At 37.0% G+C, this 18,947-nt stretch overlaps 1 protein-coding gene across 1 annotated transcript in view; it reads right to left on the bottom strand.

Moving 5' to 3' along the window:
• Positions 1 to 18,947, bottom strand: part of LOC115504396 (ATP-binding cassette sub-family A member 3-like) — a 188,254-nt gene that overhangs the window by 38,927 nt on the left and 130,380 nt on the right. The window contains exons 21-25 of the mRNA XM_032591645.1: positions 17,329 to 17,578; positions 16,966 to 17,174; positions 9,001 to 9,208; positions 8,908 to 8,926; positions 2,823 to 2,979 (exon numbers count right to left, since the gene is read on the bottom strand). Of these exons, the coding sequence (XP_032447536.1) occupies positions 2,823 to 2,979; positions 8,908 to 8,926; positions 9,001 to 9,208; positions 16,966 to 17,174; positions 17,329 to 17,578 (843 nt within the window). The remainder of the gene's footprint in view (positions 1 to 2,822; positions 2,980 to 8,907; positions 8,927 to 9,000; positions 9,209 to 16,965; positions 17,175 to 17,328; positions 17,579 to 18,947) is intronic.

Below are 18,947 nucleotides of genomic sequence, written 5' to 3'. Positions count from 1 at the left end.
CTTTATTTATTTATTTTCAAATAGAGAGAGAGAGAGCGAGCAAGAGAGCACAAGCAGGGGAGGACCAGAGAGAGGGGGAGAGAATCCCAAGCAGTCTCTGCACTGTCAGTGATCATGAGATCATCACCTGAACCAAAATCAAGAGTTGGACACTTAACTGACTGAGCCACCCAGGTGCCTCCACACCCTCAAAAAAGGTAATTCTTAAATGTATAAGGAATTGCAAAACAAATATCAAGACATAGCCAAGTTCCAGTTTCAAAAACTTGCTACATAGCTAAAGTAATCAAGATGGGGGTGATACTGAAACAAGGACAGACATACACATCAATGAAATACAATTGAGAGTTTAGAAATAAACCCATGCTTCTGAGATCAACTGGTTTCAACAAGAGTGCCAAGTTAATTAAATGGGGAAATGAATAGTCTTTTTAACAAACGATGCTGAAAGAACTGGATATCCATATGAACAAGAATCAAGTTGGAACACTGTCTGACACTATATACAGAAATCAACTAAAAAAAGGATCAACAACCTGAATGTAACAGCTAAAACTATAAACCTCTTAGGATAAAACATTGAATAAATCTCTGTGACCTCTGATTAAGCAATTGACACCTAAAGTATACAAAAAACAACAAAAAAAAAGTGAATAAACTAGACTTCATCAAAATGAAACACTGCTGTGTATCAAAGGACTCTAGCAAGAAAGTGAAAAGATAGTCCTCAGAATGGGAGAAAATATTTACAACCCACATATCAAAGAAGGGTCTACTTTACAGAATATATAAAGGCCAATTACCCAATTTCAAATGGGTCAAGAACTTGAATAGACACTTTTATGAAAAAGATACACAAATGGACAACAGGCACATTAAAAGATGTTCAACATCACTGGTCATTGAATGCAAATTGATACAACAGTGTGATACAACTTCATACCTACTAGAAAGACTATAATAAAAAAATGGAAAATAACAATTGTTGGAGAGGATATGGAGAAACTGGAACCTTTCTATTTTTCTGTACAAAATACTCCATGCTTCTATGGAGACTCAGTAATACTCGACTTTCCATGTCACTAGATTTTGCATGAAATGTTTCTTTTCCATTTTTTCCCCACCTCACCCCATCTGCTAAAGTTTATTGTCATACAGTTACAGTTTACTGATCTTCCCTTTGAGGTCATCAACTACTATTCTAGGTAGGATCTGGTTTGCTACTAAATATTCCTGCCTTTCTCATTCTGCCCACTCTCACCAAAGTAAGATACTTCCAAAATTACCTAATAAATGATACAGTGCCACTGTGGGAATTTCTTTCTTTCTTTCTCTCTTTTTTTCTTTCTTCCTTCCTTTTCTTTCTTTCCTTCCTTCCTTCCTTCCTTCCTCCCTCCCTCCCTCCCTCCCTTCCTTCCTTCCTTCCTTCCTTCCTTCCTTCCTTCCTCTCTTCCTTTCCTTCCTTCCTTCTTTCCTTTCTTTTCTTTTCCTTTCCTTTCCTTTCCTTTCCTTTCCTTTCCTTTCCTTTCCTTTCCTTTTCAGTAAGCTCCATGCCCAGCATGGCACCCAGTGCAGGGAGGGCTTGGACTCATGACCCTGAAATCAAGACCTGAGCTAATATGAGGAGCTGGATGCTTAACAAACTGAGCCACCCAGGCACCACCACCATGAGGACTTCTAAATGTTTATTCTTTCTGACAAATCTGCAGTATTGTTCTCCTTTCTCTTACTCTCTTTTTCTGGCTCTTTTCTCTATCATACTGCTCTTTATTACTCAAATCACCACATCCTGACCTTTACTTATTTATTTAAAAAAGTTGAGTTCCTCTATGTGCAGATACTATATTAGACACTGGAGAATGGGTTTTATCTATTCCTTCAAATAAGTTGTGGCCAAGTGAGTGTGGGTGCTTATGAGTGATGAAAATGCTGAGAGGTAACAAAAGTAAATATCACACAAATTATTCCTATGGAGGTTTTTTTCTAAAGATGAAATGCATTATGCAATGAGGGAACATAAGCTGTGAATCTCAGTTCTGGACCACAAAAGCTATGTGGCTTAGGGCACAGTTTCCTCAAAATGAGTATAAAAACTGACAACTTGAGGTTGTGAAGATTTAACATAACATAGTTACTATGTGGTTGATTACTAGTAGCTCTTATTTTTATATCTGATGACTACTTGAAACTTGGCTTTGTTTTTGAGGTTTTATTATTACAAAGGCTTTCTCCCACTCTGATAAAATGACTTATGTACTGAATATGTGTCCTGACTCTCTCCTTTGAAATAAGGGCTGATTCCCCACTGTCTCATAGGCTAAGACTGAGACTAATTTTTTAGGCTTAAGGACTCCAAGGATACTGTGAAAATTAAAGGTAAGCCTCACTAAGATGGAGTCAGAAGGCCAACAGGCAGAACTCTCATACCATGCCCCTTGTCAATTACAAGAATTGTCAATTGTACACCCAACAGTAGAATCCTTAAAAAGAAAGAATCATTGATTACAGGCCCCAACAACAACAAAAAAGCACACTGTATCTCCTGTAAGAAATTGACTACCCCCTGCAGCTCAGTCAATAAGAAACTGTCATCACCCTGAAGCCTTGCTTCTCTCCAATGGAATTTTGTTCAAACAATTCCTCCCAATTTCTCCCCTCCTCCTAAATAATGTTCCTCTCTAAAATAATAATGTTTGTGAGACTTGTCTATGATTTGCTGTAACTTGCTTGTCCTGTATTGCAATTCTCTCCCATTCCCCAATAAACCCATTTTTGCTGGAAAAATTACTGGCAGTCTTATGTTTAAGATTAATGATACTTACTTTCTTTACTACAATTTATGTAGACAGGAGGTTTGTTTCCAGAGCACCATTTCTTTATCTGGTAGAAAGTAAAATAGTCATCGATACACTTCGCAAGGTTGTAATTAGGAAAGAACAGTAATGAATTAAGTATGAAGGCTCTGGTGGCTTTTGACATCTTATGTTGAACTTCTAAAAAGATGATAAAATTAGATTTCATTATAGGAAATGAACTATCCCTAGGACAACAAATCTCCCAAGGATGATCAAAATAAACTCTGGGAATTAAAAAAAAAATTATTACATTTGAAGAATAATAATTACTACTCAATAAGTTTCTTCCAGTCAATATCCAGTGACAGTTTGTGTTGATAATTGCAGAGTTCTGAAAAGTCTCTTTGGTGAAGTGGGTGTCTATGTGATAAGACTTATGGCACCTGATATGGACAGGAAACCACTACTATTTTTTACATTTCTAATCCTAATTTATCAACTAAGGGAATAAAGTAGGGGTCAGAGATATAGCCTACAATTCAACAGTGGGGAACAGATGGGGAAATTAAGACATGTTTGAGAGTAGAAAAATCTTCAAGGGAACAATTATTAGAGACTAATTTCCTGGAGATATGAACATGCTTAATTTATGAAGTGACAATATGAAATTTTGATAATGAATTCAGGTTTTTAGAAAGAATTCAACAGTGGGGAACAGATGGGGAAATTAAGACATGTTTGAGAGTAGAAAAATCTTCAAGGGAACCAGACTGCTAAAGAATTCTCTAAAGAATGCATTTGATTTGAACAATTATTAGAGACTAAGTTCCTGGAGATATGAACATGCTTAATTTATGAAGTGACAATATGAAATTTTGATAATGAATTCAGGTTTTTAGAAAGAAGATAAAAGGCCAGTCTAAACAGAAACTTCATATAAGACATTTTGGGTAAAGAGAGATGGCCAAGAAGCAAATCTTCAAGTGCCCAACCCATAGTGATTCTGTCCAGTGTAGATTTTGAGTTGATAGAGACAAATAATTGATTCAAGATATTGGCTAATTGAGCAGATGCCAAAAATGACACTAATTATATACACCACACTGTCTTTTTATGAATATGGAAGAGCTCTATAGCTGCACTAATATACACATGTGGCTACTGAGCACTTGAAATGTGGATAGTGTGGCTATGGAATCAATTTTAAATTGTACTTAATTTCACAAATAAAGGATATAGAATATTATACTATATCCCTAAAAACGTGTTTAGGAGAGGAGAAAGGAATGGGTTCAAACTAAATAGCCATCACTTAAATATAGACTGCTATATGCAGAAGAGTTTATATAAAAACCTAATGGTAACCATATATCAAAAACCACTAATAAATATGCAAAGAATAAAGAGAAAGAACTCCAAATATATCACTAAAGAAAGTCAGCAAAACATGAGAGAAAGGCAAGAAGAGATCAGAGAAAAACTTGAGAAACAACCACAGAGCAAGTAATAAAATGGCAATAAATACATATCTTTCAATAATTACTTTGAATGTAAATGGACTAAACATTCTCATCAAAAGACATAGGGTGAAAGAATGGATACGAAAAAACAAGACCCATCTATATGGGTCCTACAGGAGACCCATTTACACCTAAATTTAATTTACATCTGTAAATTAAAATAAGAAGGGATGGAGAAACATTTATCATCCAAACGGATGTCAAAAGAAAGCCAGAGTAGCAATAGACTTAAAAACCAAGACACTGGGTGACAGAATGGGTAAAAAAACAATACCCATCTATGTGCTGATACTTCTATCTGTTGAGTTCTTAATTTAAATTATTATTAAATTTCATTTTTCAGGATTCTATTTGGATCTTTTTCAAGTCTACTTGTTCTCTCTCTCACTCTCTATTATATGCATGTATAACATACATGTACATAAATAGTATATGCATATATATGTTATTTTATTTATTACATATTCTATTATATATATTCCAGTATTTGCTTTTATACCTGAGACTCTCTATTACAATTTAAATATATTAAACATACATATTTATGTATGTTAAATGCACATTATACATATTAATCATTTAAACATATATATTTATATTGTATGCCTATATATAACACACATGCATACATGTCCTATTATTTATTACATGTTCTATTATTTGCTCATATTACTGAGACTCTTACAATTTAAATATTTTAAACATACATATTTGAATCTTTATTTATTTTTGAGAGAGAGACAGAGTGTGAGTAGGGTAGGAGCAGAGAGATAGGGAGACACAGAATCCGAAATAGGCTCCAGGCTCCAAGCTGGCAGCACAGAACCCAACGTGGGGCCCAAACCCACGAACTGTGAGATCATGACCTGAGCTGAAGTTGGACGCTCAACCGACTGAGCCACCCAGGCACCCTGTAAACATACATATTTTATATCATTCAAAAGTCCCCAAATCTTAATTTTGCAGGTCTGATTGTGATTCTACAATTTGTGATTTCTGCTAGCACTTGCTCTTAAGAGCTTGTATTTTTTCTCTTTCTTCTCTTTGTGCTTTTAATTTGATCTCAAGTTCTCTAGAAAATTTAACTATGGGAATACTTTGAAGTCTGGGAATTGTGTATACCTTTGCCACTCACCTAGGGCACACACAACCAACTGAGATTTAAAATAAATTATCAAGTTATGTTTTTTAGCTTACATAGGTTCTATGACTTCAGGATACAAACCAATATGAACATTTGCATGTGTTTATAAATTCCAAAGGGAAATTGTTATTCCTAATTCCAGTGCCAAATTCAACCCTTACAAATTTCCTTTATGTGTCTTACTGTGGCTTTAGTTTCGTTCACTCTTTTTTAAAGTTTATTTATTTATTTTGAGAGGGAGAGAGAGAGAGAATCCCAAGCAGGCTCTGAACTGTCAGTGCAGAGCATGATGCAGGGCTCAATCTTAGGAACTATGAGATCATGACAGAGCCAAGATCAGGAGTCTGATGTTTAATGGACTGAAACACTCAGGTGCCCCTTGTTTACCCTTGCAGTGAGTAGCCCTTTGAACTTCCAATTTTAAATAGGAAGATATTAAACCTTTGTTGTACCTCTATGCTTTTTATTCTGACTTCTCTGATCCTCACTGCTTATACAATGGAAAATAAATGTCACCAGATGCTGTCAATAACCTCAAGTCAAAGCTACCTTCAATTATTGCTTTCATGTCATTGTAGGCCTCTGCCAATTCCATACTTTCTTTTCAGTTCATTATTTTTGGTACAGTATCATTCAGTGTTTGCTCTGCTGCTCAAAAGTGGAAGTCTCCTGTGACTTTCTAATTGCCAAATCTACTGGCTTCTGTTTTTAATCCCATTCTACTCTGCATTACTCTTTGCAACATATTCTTCCTAAAAAAAGCCTTCCAAAACTTTTCTGAAGTAGTAATTTACTCCTATTATTACCCTGTAACAACTATTTCTCTCTAGTTCCTTAAATGATCATTTCATTTTAGGTCTCACAAACTCAAATGATTTCAGCTGAGTCTTCCTCACATCACAAAACATGTGTCCAAACACCTGTCTTTGGACAAGTGTGCAAAAATATACAGACATTTGCTTTCCATAATTTGGGTATTCCTTTGTGAGAATGAGTGCTAAGGTATATCTATTAACACGTTTGGTTTTTTTTTCATCTGCTATGCAGAAGCTTAAGTTTTACACATGTGAACTATTCATTCTCAAAGGAAGTTACAGGCAATTATTTTGTGACCAGTGAAGGACTAAGGGAACAAGACCAGTGTCTGTGGAGCAACAGCAGAGAGGGAGGATGTGGGGGAAGTGCTGAGGTCAGTTGAAATGTACATTAGAGGGTGAATCAACAACTTCATTTTTAACAATAACCATTTTAGTGAATATCTCCCTGAATCTCAAAATCAGAGAAGGAAAATGAGATACAAATTCAAGAATACTATAAAAAGCAGGCCTGGGAGGAAGAAAAACTGGCTTAGGTAATTGTATGTGTGTCAGAGGCATATAGAGATTTTCTTTGGAAAACCTTGTTAGGGTGCTCACAAGCTTGTACCTTTTCGTGGAATTAGGGAAGGACAGCCACATGATAAAACCTCCTTCAACAAAACTGTCAGCCTCTCCCAAGAATTCAAGATTCCTCTACACTCTTCCCTCTCTTCACTTCACTACGAACTGCCCTAACATCAAGGAAGAACATTTTTTGGCACAAAAACAGACACTCAAATCAATGGAACAGAATAGAGAACCCAGAAATGGACCCACAAACGTATGGGCAACTAATCTTTGACAAAACAGGAAAGAATATCCAATGGAATAAAGAGAGTCTCTTCAGCAAGTGGTGCTCGGAAAACTGGACAGCGACATGCAGAAGAATGAACCTGGACCACTTTCTTACACCAGACACAAAAGTAAACTCAACATGGATGAAAGACCTAAATGTAAGACAGGAAGCCATCAAAATCCTCGAGAAGAAATCAGGCAAAAACCTCTTTGATCTTGGCCACAGCAACTTCTTACTCAACACGTCTCTGAGGCAAGGGAAACAAAAGCAAAAATGAACTACTGGGACCTCATCGAAATAAAATATTCTGCACAGAGAAGGAAACAATCAGCAAAACTAAAAGGCAACCAACAGAATGGGAGAAGATATTTGCAAACGACCTATCAGATAAAGGGTTAGTATCCAAAATCTATAAAGAACTTATCAAACTCAACACCCAAAAAGCAAATAATCCAGTGAGGAAATGGGCAAAAGACATGAATAGACACTTCTCCAAAAAAGACATCCAGATGGCCAACCGACACATGAAAAAATGCTCAACATCACTCATCATCAGGGAAATACAAATCAAACCCACAGTGAGATAGCACTTCACACCTATCAAAATGGGTAACATCAACAACTCAGGCAACAACAGATGTTGGTGAGGACACGGAGAAACATGATCTCTTTTGCATTGCTAGTGGGAATGCAAGCTGGTGCAGCCACTCTGGAAAACAGTATGGAGATTCCTCAAAAAATTAAAAATAGAACTACCCTATGACCCAGCAATTGCACTACTAGGTATTTATCCAAGGGATACAGGTATGCTGTTTCAAAGGGGCACATGCACCCCAATGTTTATAGCAGCACTATCGACAATAGCCAAAGTATGGAAAGAGCCCAAATGTCCATCGATGGATGAATGGATAAAGAAAATGTGGTATATATATACCATGGAGTATTACTCAGCAATCAAAAAGAATGAAATCCTGCCATTTGCAACTACATGGATGGAACTAGAGGGTATTATACTAAGCAAAATTAGTCAGTTAGAGAAAGACAAATATCATATGGCTTCACTCATATGAGGACTTTAAGACACAGAACAGATGAACATAAGGGAAGGGAAGCAAAAACAATATAAAAACAGGGAGGGGGACAAAACAGAAGAGACTCAAATATGCAGAACAAACAGAGGGCTACTGGAGGGGTTGTGGGAGGAGGGATGGGCTAAATGGGTAAGGGGCATTAAGGAATCTACTCCTGAAATCATTGTTGCACTATATGATAAATAATTTGGGTGTAAATTGAAAAAATAAAATTAAAAAAAGGAAGAACATATTTATTTATTTATTTATTTATTTATTTATTTATTTTAATATATGAAATTTATTGTCAAATTGGTTTCCATACAACACCCAGTGCTCATCTTTTTAAAGATAATAATGGCCTCCTATAGTTGAGGCAGAATTTATTCCAACTTTCTGAGGCCTCCCCTTCAAAGAAGAAAGCTGCTTTTTTGTGTTTTCTCTCTCTCTGTCTCTCTGACAAATGAGTCTCAGGACAAATGCTCCTAAAATTTACCATATCTGTTGCGAAACGGACTTTTTAGGTCATGTGATGGAGTTACTGGAGCTGGGGTTAGAGAGGAGGAACCCTGTCAAAGACCTGTAGGTCAGGTTCAGTCCTATCACTTCAGCATGAGGATCCCAGCTCTAACACAGTGCCCAGAATATCAGAGGCACTCGAAAATAATTTTATGGACTTAGATAAAGTACAGGATTTTCCCCAAACTGTGAACTTAATTGTCTACTAATGTCTTTAGTCCATTCCTATTTATTTATTTATTTATTTACTGCCTTCTGGGGAAGGAGAAATTTTGTGAAGCCCCTTACCCTTACCGAACTGAAGAGTGGCATCTATGAGGACACTGAAAATGCCTGAAAGGTAGTTGAATAGGACAAGCTTGATGTAGGCAGAAGTACTTTTAGTAAACAGAAAGCTCAGCAGGTACATGAGGGGAATGACAGACCAGCCATATAGCATGAAGATCAGCATTGTGTCCAGAAAATGGTAGTCTGTGATGTAAATATCCAGTTGGCAGAATTTGAATGCTCCCTGAAACACAGAAGACACAGAAATAAGGCAAAGTGAAGGGCAACTGCAAAAATAATGCAAGCCAGAATGTTTAGAGAAGGAGATAGCAAATCCCATCACTATTTAGCATGGAAGTATTCATTAATTACATCAGCCTCTAAAAAGATCATTAGCCTAGGAGCATGAAGTAAGATACTTCTACGTCTGCTTCAGTAGAGGACAGCTCAATGAGCAGAACCAGTATAATTTCCTTTATTTTTTTCTACTTGGAATGATTTTTTAATTAACAAACAAAGTCAGTATACTTTCCCCAAAAGTAGATTATTTCTCCAGAAAGCCTATTTCTCTAAAGATTGTTTATCTCTGGTTATATATATTATTTATCATACCTTTAAACCAGGTCTCCTGATTCTATTCTATTCTCCCACTCCTATCACATCCACCCAAGCAACTCTGGGGCCTCTTTCTTCCATTTTTCTAATTGAAATTTAAAAACAGATACCGAAGCACAAAATTAGAGGTACCTAAACTGAATGGAAGATGGTGGTGGAGAGAAACCTGTAGTTGTTAAAGCAAAAAGATTTCTAGAAATCTGTATCTCATTAGTTAGTAAATGCAGTTTCTCCACAAATGTCAGCATTGTCTCTTTGGGCAGTTACACAATTACATAGCAGGACAACCAAGGAGAAAATAATACAGTTAAGCTAAGAATAGTTATGCAATTGATTACTGATACTCTTGGTGGTGGTAGCAGTAGCAATCGAAAGGATTAGTAGGTTATTTATTTAAATCCAGTATCTGTAGCTATGGTTGGTTTGTTTCTGAATGAGCATTCTGTAAACTTAAACAGAATAAATACAATGAGGTAGTCAAATAAAAGTTGGGTGATCTAGAAATCTCTGTATTTGAAGGCTTAAAATCCTTGAAAGTCACAAATCATAAGTTATCTCAAGGAAAAGTTAAATTCCTACTTGGATATGTAATATATTCTGTTCTTTGACAAGAAGACTGCATACTGTGAATATGTAGATTCTACCCAAATTGATCTATAAATAAACATGCACACAAGGTTTTTAAGTAAATATTTCAACCTCTTTATTATGAAATGTAACACATGCCCAGAATAATGCATAAAACATAAATGAATTATCACATTTTATTATCACAAAACATCGCAGGCAACTACACCATGCCAGTACCCAAAGAAATCAATCATGAACTCCTTCAACTCCTGTAAAAGTAACCACTATTCTGAAATTTATCAATACTTCCTTATATTTCTTAATAGTATGATATGCAGGCATTCCTAAATACTAAAATATGTATTAACTGTATTTTGAAATTTTTATGATTGTAATTATACAATATATATTTTTTGAATTTGGATTCTTACACTCAGCATTATGTTTGTGTGATTCATTCATGTGATGAATGCAACCTTAGTTCACTCTTTATCATTGCTATAGAAGATTCCTTTGAGTTTTACTTTTGATCGATAATGGGTTTCTTCCAAAGTTTCATCACTGTAGTAGCTTTGTTAGGGCTGCCATAACCAGATAGTGTGGACTGGTGGCTTAGGCAACAGAAATTCATTTTCTCACAGTTCTAGAGGCTGGAAGTCCAAGATTAAAATGCCAGCAGGGTTAGTTTTTTATTTTATTTTCTCTTTTTTTTAATATTTCTGAAAAATTTTATTCAAACATGTTTTTCTAGTTACAGAAATAGAACATGTTCAATGTAGAAAAACTAGAAAACGCACATATGCATAGGAAAATACAAAAATACTCAAAGTTCACAGCTCAAAGAACTTCACTATTAAAATGTGAACATCTATCACTTCAGACTATTTCAACTGCATACACTTATATATTTTTTCTTATAATGGACTAAATTTTTGATTACTTAATGCTTTTCATGAGAAAAATATACTTTTCTAGTAGCTTCTTAGTAGTTCAATATCATTCTTTTATATAAATGTATCGCAATTTACTTAGGCAATTTTTTTTTTTTAAATTTTTTTTTTTCAACGTTTTTATTTATTTTTGGGACAGAGAGAGACAGAGCATGAACGGGGGAGGGGCAGAGAGAGAGGCAGACACAGAATCGGAAACAGGCTCCAGGCTCTGAGCCATCAGCCCAGAGCCTGACGCGGGGCTCGAACTCACGGACCGCGAGATCGTGACCTGGCTGAAGTCGGACGCTTAACCGACTGCGCCACCCAGGCACCCCTACTTAGGCAATTTTTAAAAGTTTTTATTTAAGTTCCAGTTAACATACAGTGTAATATTTCAGGTGTATGATTTAGTGATTCAACACTTCATACAATACCTGGTGCTCATCACAAGTGCACTCCTTAACCTTCATCACTGATTTCACTCATCCCTCCACCCCCTTCCCCTCTGGTATTCATCGGTTTGTTCTCTATAGTTAAGAGTCTGTTTCTTAGTTTGCCTCTCTCTCTCTTTTTTCCCCCATGGTCATTTGTTTTGTTTCTTAAATTCCACATATGAGTGAAATCATATGAGTGGTATCACATGTCTTTCTCTGACTTATTTCACTTAGCATAATACCCTCTAGCTCCATCCATGTGTTTGCAAATGGCAATATATCATTCTTTTGATGGCTGAATGATATTCCATAATATTACATTCCAAACACTTGGGCTGTTTCCATTATTTGGCTATTGTAGATAATGCTGCTATAAACACTGGGGTGCATGTACCCCTTTGAATCAGTATTTTTGTATCCTTTGGGTAAATACCTAGTAGTGCAATTGCTGAATTGTGGGGTAGTTCTATTTTTAACTTTTTGAGGAAACTCCATACTGTTTTCCAGAGTGGCTGCACCAGTTTGCATTCCCAACAGTGAAGGAGGGTTTCCCTTTCCACACATCTTTGTCAACACCTGTTGTTCCTCATGTTGATTTTAGCCATTCTGACAGGTGTGAGGTGATATTTCATTGTAGTTTTGATTTATGTTTCCCTGATATTGAGTGATATTGAACAACTTTTCCTGTATCTGTTGGCCATCTGTATGTTTTCCTTGCAAAATGATGTCTATTTATGTCTTCTGCCCATTTTTAAATTGGATTATTTGTTTTTTGGGTGTTGAGTTTAATACGTTCTTTATAGATTTTGGATACTAACCCTTTATCAGATATGTCATTTGCAAATATCTTCTCCCATTCCATCGGTTGCCTTTTAGTTTTGTTGTATTGCTATATACTTCCCTCTTAGGACTGCTTTGTTGTACCCCAAAGGTCTTGGACTGTTGTGTTTTCATTTTTATTTGTTTCCATGTATTTCTTTTAATTTTTTCTTTGATTTTCCTGATTTACCCATTTATAGTTCAGTAGCATATTGTTTAACCTCCATGTATTTGTGGTCTTTCCAAATTTAATCTTGTGGTTGACTTCAAGTTTCATAGAGTTATAGTTAGAAAATATACACAGTATGATCTCAACCTTCTTACATTTGTTGAGGCCTGACTTGTGTCCTAGTATGTGATCTATTCTGGAGAATGTTCCATGTGCACTAGAAAAGCATGTGTATTCTGCTGTTTTAGGATAGAATATTCTGATTATATCTATTAGTCCATCTGGTCCAGTGTTATTCAAGGCCATTGTTTCCTTATTGATTTTCTGTTTAGTTCATCTGTCCATTGATGTCAGTGGGGTGTTAATATCCCCTATTATTATTGTCTTATTATCAATGAATTCCTTTATGCTTGTTGTTAATTGTTTTATATATTTTGGTGCTTCCATGTTGGATGCATAAATATTTACTGTGGGAACAAGAACACCACAATGACCACAGGTGCATATTTGTTCAGGCTCCAAGATCTCTGAGAAAACTTGAGATTGTAAGGTTAAAAATAACCTAAAAGGACTTGAGTGAATTGCCCTTGGGAAATGTGGTCTGTTTTTTAGTACACAGATAGGGATGTTTTGCTTAAAGGAAGCCAGCTGTATATAGCACAGTGCGTTCACTCCCTTCTTTGTCTTCGCTTCTATCCTAAAGATTCTTATCAGAACATATGTATCTGCAAGACTGCTTTGTATGCAAGATAAGTATGATAGCTGAATCAGATGTACATTGTTGACATGCTTTGCTAAGCTTCTGTTGTTAATCATTGCTGATCTGTTTTTCCTGAAAACGTATATAAGATGTACAATAAACCTTGGTACCCCGGGCTGTTGGCTTGGGTCCCCTGTGCCTTGCTCTACTGTTGTCTTTTTTTCTCACTTCCTTCACCATCCCAAGTCCATTGCCTATTGAGGTCGACAATTTACAATTGTTAGATCTTCTTCTTTGATTGTCTCCTTTATTATGATAGAGTGGCCTTCTTCATGTCTTGTTATAGTCTTTGGTTTAGTGTCTAGTTTGTTGGATATAAGTATTGCTACCCCAACTTTCTTTTAAGATACATTTGCATAATAAGTGTTTCTTGAGCCCTTTACTTTCAATTTGCTGTTGTCTTTAGCTCTAAAATGAGTCTCTTGGGCACCTGGGTGGCTCAGTCATTAAGCATCTGACTTGGGCTCGGGTCACGATCTCATGGTTCTTGAGTTTGAGTCCTACATCAGGTGAGCACGAGCCCCAATTCCAGTGAACTCAAGCCCTGCTTTGGATAAAAAAATCACAAAAAACATGTGCCCCACTTCAGGGGAGCCCCATTTTCTCTCTCTCTCTCTCTCTCTCTCTCCTTCTCTCTCTTCCTCCACCTCTCCTGGGATTCTCTCTCTCTCTCTGCCCCTCAATCACTCATGCCCTCTCTCTCTCTCTCTCTCTCTCAAAATAAAATAAAGTAAAATAAAAATAAAATAAAATAAAATAAAATAGTCTCTGTAGACAGCATATAGATGGGTCTTTTTTTAAATCCATTATGACATCCTGTATCTTTTGATTGGAGCATTTAGTCCATTTACATTCAGAATAATTATTGATAGATATGTATTTAATGCCATTTTATTATTTGTTCTATTGTTGTTTCTGGAGATTTTGTCTGGTCTTTTCTTGCCTTTGTCATTTTTGGTCTCTCCTTTCCACTTGAAGATTCCCTCTTAATATTTCTTGCAGGACTGGTTTAGTGGTACAAACTCCTTTAGTTTTTGTTTGGAAAACTCTATGTCTCTTTCTATGCTGAATGATAGGCTTCGTGGATAGAGTATCCTTGGCTGCAGCTTTTTCCTATTCAACATGTTGAATATATCATGCTACGCCCTTCTGTCTTGCCATGATTCTGTTGAGAGATCTACAGCTAGCCTTATGGGTCTTCCCTTGTAAGTTAAGGACTTCTTTTGTCTTGCTGCATTTAAGATTTTTTTCTTTAGCACTTTATTTTGCAAATTTTATTATAATATATCTTGGTGTTGGTCTGCTTTTGTTGGGAATTCTCTGTGCCTCCTGGATTTTGATGTTTCTTTCCTCAGATTAGGGAAATTATTAGCTATTATTTCCTCAAATTTTCTGTACCCTTTTCTCTCTTCTTCTTCTGGGACTCCTATAATACAAATGTTATAACGTTTGATGGAGTCACTGAGTTCCCTAAGTCTATTCTTGTGTTCCATGATTCTTCTCTGTCTCTTTTGTTCAGTTTCATTATTTTCCATTATTTTGTCTTCTATATCACTTATTCATTCCTCTGCCTCTTCCACTCCACTCTTCACTGCATCAAGCTTGTTTCCAATCTCAGTTATTGCATTCTTTATTTCTGACAGATTCTTTTTTAACTTTTTTTTATCTCTGTGGTAAGGGCCTCTCTGATGTCTTCCATTCTTTTCACAAGCCCACCAAGTATCCTTATAATTGTTGCTTTGAATTCTCCATCAGGCATGTTACTTATATCTGTTTCACTCAGATCTCTGGCTGTGGCCTTATCTCGTTCTTTCATTTGGGATGAATTCCTCCATCTTGGCATTTTTGTCCAAGTCTCCCCTGCCTTCTCTGTGTTAGAAAAGCCTGTAATGTTTTCTGTTCTTGAGAGTAAGTGGCTCTAGGAAGGAGGGGTCATATAGTGTCCAGAGTCTGGTGCCTTACTGTCTCTGGTGCATGTCGCATACACTCTGCATTGTGTTCTGGCTGCTCTATCCTTCAGACCAGTTGTCTGCAGAGGCTCTCCTTGCCTGCAGTGGGCAGTGTTTAGTCCTTGGCCAGAATGTATTGAGTTTTAACTAGGTGTGCTCTAGTCTGCTTATTAAATGAGACCATACTACTTCTAGAAGACCTGCAGAACTCTCTGGTCGGGAGACATGGTGTGATGAGGGGTTTCTGCTGGTCTTCTGGGGAAGGGGACCACTGCACTGGGACTGAGTCATGCTTGACTGAGATGGGCCATCCCGCCAAAGCACTGGGACATGGGACTTGTTGTAAGCAGGTTAGGAATCCTGTGTCAGTGCTGTGCTGCTTCCCTCAGGTGGCTGTGTGTTTATGATGAGGAGCAGGTGAATGAAATGGCACCAGCCAGCTCCTTTGTCCCCAGAGACATGTTTCTGTGAATGTTGCCCCTCAAAAAAGCACTACTGGAAGAGCGAATAAGCTCCCCACTGTGTGTCCCAGGTGTTTTTCAGATCGCTGTTTCCATGCTGTTTGCCTCTGAACTGTTCCTGCCTTCTTTCCAGGGAGCAGCACAGTGTCCTCTGAGCTCTATCCCAGCCAGCCTGCTGACCTTTAAAATTCCAGACTTTAGAGAAATGGTGTGGGCAGGGGCTTGGCTGATCTTCAAGGGAAAGGACTCTCTATGCTGTACTGACACAAGCTTGACTGAGAAGAGAAGTCCTGCCAGAGTACAGGGGTGTGGGGTTTGGTATCAGCAAGTTAGTCAGCCTTTGTCAGCACTGCACTTCTTCCAGGTGGCTCTGTATTTAAGCTAAGGGGTAGTGGAAGGAAATGGGGCCAGTCACCTCCTTTGTCCCTGGAGAGGCATCTCCATGAATGCTGCCTCTCAGGGATGCCCTCCAAGAAGAGCAAATAATCGCACCCCTGTGTGTCCCAGGCATTCTTCAGATTGCTTTTTCCACATCATCTGCCCCTTAGGGTGTTTGCTGCCCTTCTCTCCAGAAGCAGGATAATGACTTCAGGGATCTAGCCCACCCAAGCCCCCTGACCTTTAAAACTCCAGGATTTAAGCCCTGGTGGTTGCAAGAACTCACAAAAATCATTCCCTCTCATTTTCCCAGCCAATGACCTTGGGGAAATGATTTCCTGTGCACTCCCCTGTGTGCTCTACTCTCTCTCACCCTTCTCCATTACCATGGCTCTCTCCCATCCACAGCACCTCTTATCTTTTTCTCCCCTAAACCATCTCCACACTTCCTACCTTCTATGATGTGGCTTCTTTTCTCCCTTTAGTTGTGGAGTTAGCTTTGTCAGTCTTTAAGTTGACTTCTGGAGTATTTAGAATGATTTGATAGTTATCTAGTTGTGTTCGTGGAAGGAGATGAGCCTAGCATCATCCTACTCTGCCGCCATCTTAGGGTTGGTTTTTCTAAGATCTTTCTCCTTGGCTTGCAAGTGGCCACTTATTGGCTGTGTCTTCAATGGTCTTTACTATGTGCATGCACACTCCTTGTATCTCTTTGTATGTTCAAATATCCTCTTCTTATGAAGGATACCAGTCAGATTGGATTAGGACCCACCCTAACTACTTCATTGTAACTTAATCACCTCTTTGAAGGTCCTATCTACAAATACAGTTAAGTTACATAATTAGAGAATAGGAATTTTCCATGGGGGTACAGAAGGAAAATGAGCCCTCAAGAAACTGTATCTAATACTTACTAGTAGTAAGCAGCAGGTAATAAAGAATATGATGAAATCCCACAGTAGAGCAGAAAGCCAGTACACAGGGACATAAACCCCACTCAAAAATTGGATGTGCTTTGCCTTAGTGATTTGTTCGGTCACTGTCAGGAGACAAAAGCCACTGATCAAAAGAGCCATGCCAAAATGTATATTTAAGGCCACGTGGAGTCCATTTGACAATCTACAGAATAAGGAACAAAAGTAGATATATCAGAAAAATCAATACAGCAGAAACAAATTTCTAGCAATAGGTATTTTTAATTATCTAAATGTAATCATATAGCATAGGAGAGATGCATTTAAAATATCAAATTTTAATAAAAAGTATAACATACGTTGCACTTTGTTTTTTATGCCTAAGGTATGGCTGAGGCTTATTGGAGACTGTTAAAGAAGCATTAGAGCCAGCAATGGTCATGAGAAGAATGTTGTCTAATATCGACAGGGTCAGAGATGGTGAATGATATGCTTGATTGTTGAAAAGACCAGTAAGTATTATTTTATTTGTCTTCACCTCAATGGAAAATGCAACAATGCATAAGTGAATACAATCTTCATTTTCCATTAAGTATTTCAGTAGGTCACCTAGGATGAGGAAACGAAGTTGATCAGTTTATCCACAAAAGAGGTCATCTACAACATATGTTGGGGAAAGGAACAAATAATTTTACTTGGTTCTCATCCCTTTAAATTTTTTCATAATAATTATTTCAAAGATTTGCCATTCTCCTCAAGCACTCTATTCCATCATTAAATTCCAAGCTCTCTCACTTCATAGCCTATAACCTAGATTCCTACTTCACTGAGAAAACACAGGCACATGGTATAGACTTCCTTATCTAACTCAAAGAGTTAGATTTTATTGCTTAAGGCAAAAAAACCCTTCCTCTGTGAAAATAAAAGTGTGGATTAAAAAAATAAAAAGTCACCTGTTTGAAGGTGTAGATATCTAAAAATACAATCAACATTTGGGGACTAAGCCCCTAGAAGGAATGTAAATGCATTGAAGCGAGCCAAAAATTCCATACCCCTTTTTCCTTTAAGGCATTTTAGATTTATAAATGACAGAATGCATTGGTAAATCTTCAAGCTTTCAGTGCGGCTCCTGAGGGCTATTCCATAAGAGTAAGAGTGAGTAACATTAGATCAGTTCTTATAAAAATTTCCACCCAGTCTCAAATTACTTAAATCACTGATTAGATTTAGATCTTCCCTTAACCTCACTATCTTTCAGAAGCTAAATTAAATCTCCTCTGGAGAAGACAATCTCAAGTAGAGTCATATCATTTTCATGTACAATATTTGGCATTCAATTAAAAAATTACTAGGTATAATAAAAAAACAGAACCAAGAAAAAGCACAGATAATAGAACTAGATCCACATATAAACTAAGTATTAGAGACAGAAAATTTATCAGAGAACTGGAGTCCACAGAAAGAATCAAATATTGATGTTAGAATTGAAAAAACACACCAATTAAAATTAAGAATTCAACATATATAGGGGCACCTGGGTGGCTTAGTCGGTTAAGCATCTAACTTTGGCTCAGGTCTTGATCTTATGGTTTGAGTTTGAGCCCTGCATCAAGCTCTGTGCTAACAGCCCAGAGCCTGGGGTCTGCTTCAGACTCTGTGTCTCCATCTCTATCTGCCCCTTTCCCTCCCCCCTGTCAAAAATAAATAAACATTAAAAAGTTAAAAAAAATCAACATATAACTCATAGCAGGTTGGATACAAATAAAGAGTTGACAGGAAACTGGAAGACAGGTTGATTAGAAAATACCCAGCTAAAAGCACAGTGAGAAAGAGAATGGGAAACAAAAGATAAGACATAAATTACCAATATTAGAAATGACACAGGGGAAATCAATACAGATCCTACAGATGTCAAAATGGTAATAAAGGAATACTGTGAACAACTTTACACACAAAATTTGACAATTTAGATGAAACA

This window comes from Lynx canadensis, chromosome E3 (genome assembly GCF_007474595.2).
Source record: "Lynx canadensis isolate LIC74 chromosome E3, mLynCan4.pri.v2, whole genome shotgun sequence".
Taxonomy (NCBI): Eukaryota; Metazoa; Chordata; class Mammalia; order Carnivora; family Felidae; genus Lynx; species Lynx canadensis.
The sequence above is the reverse complement of the archived record's forward strand: the minus strand, read 5'-3'. Positions and strand labels throughout refer to the sequence as shown.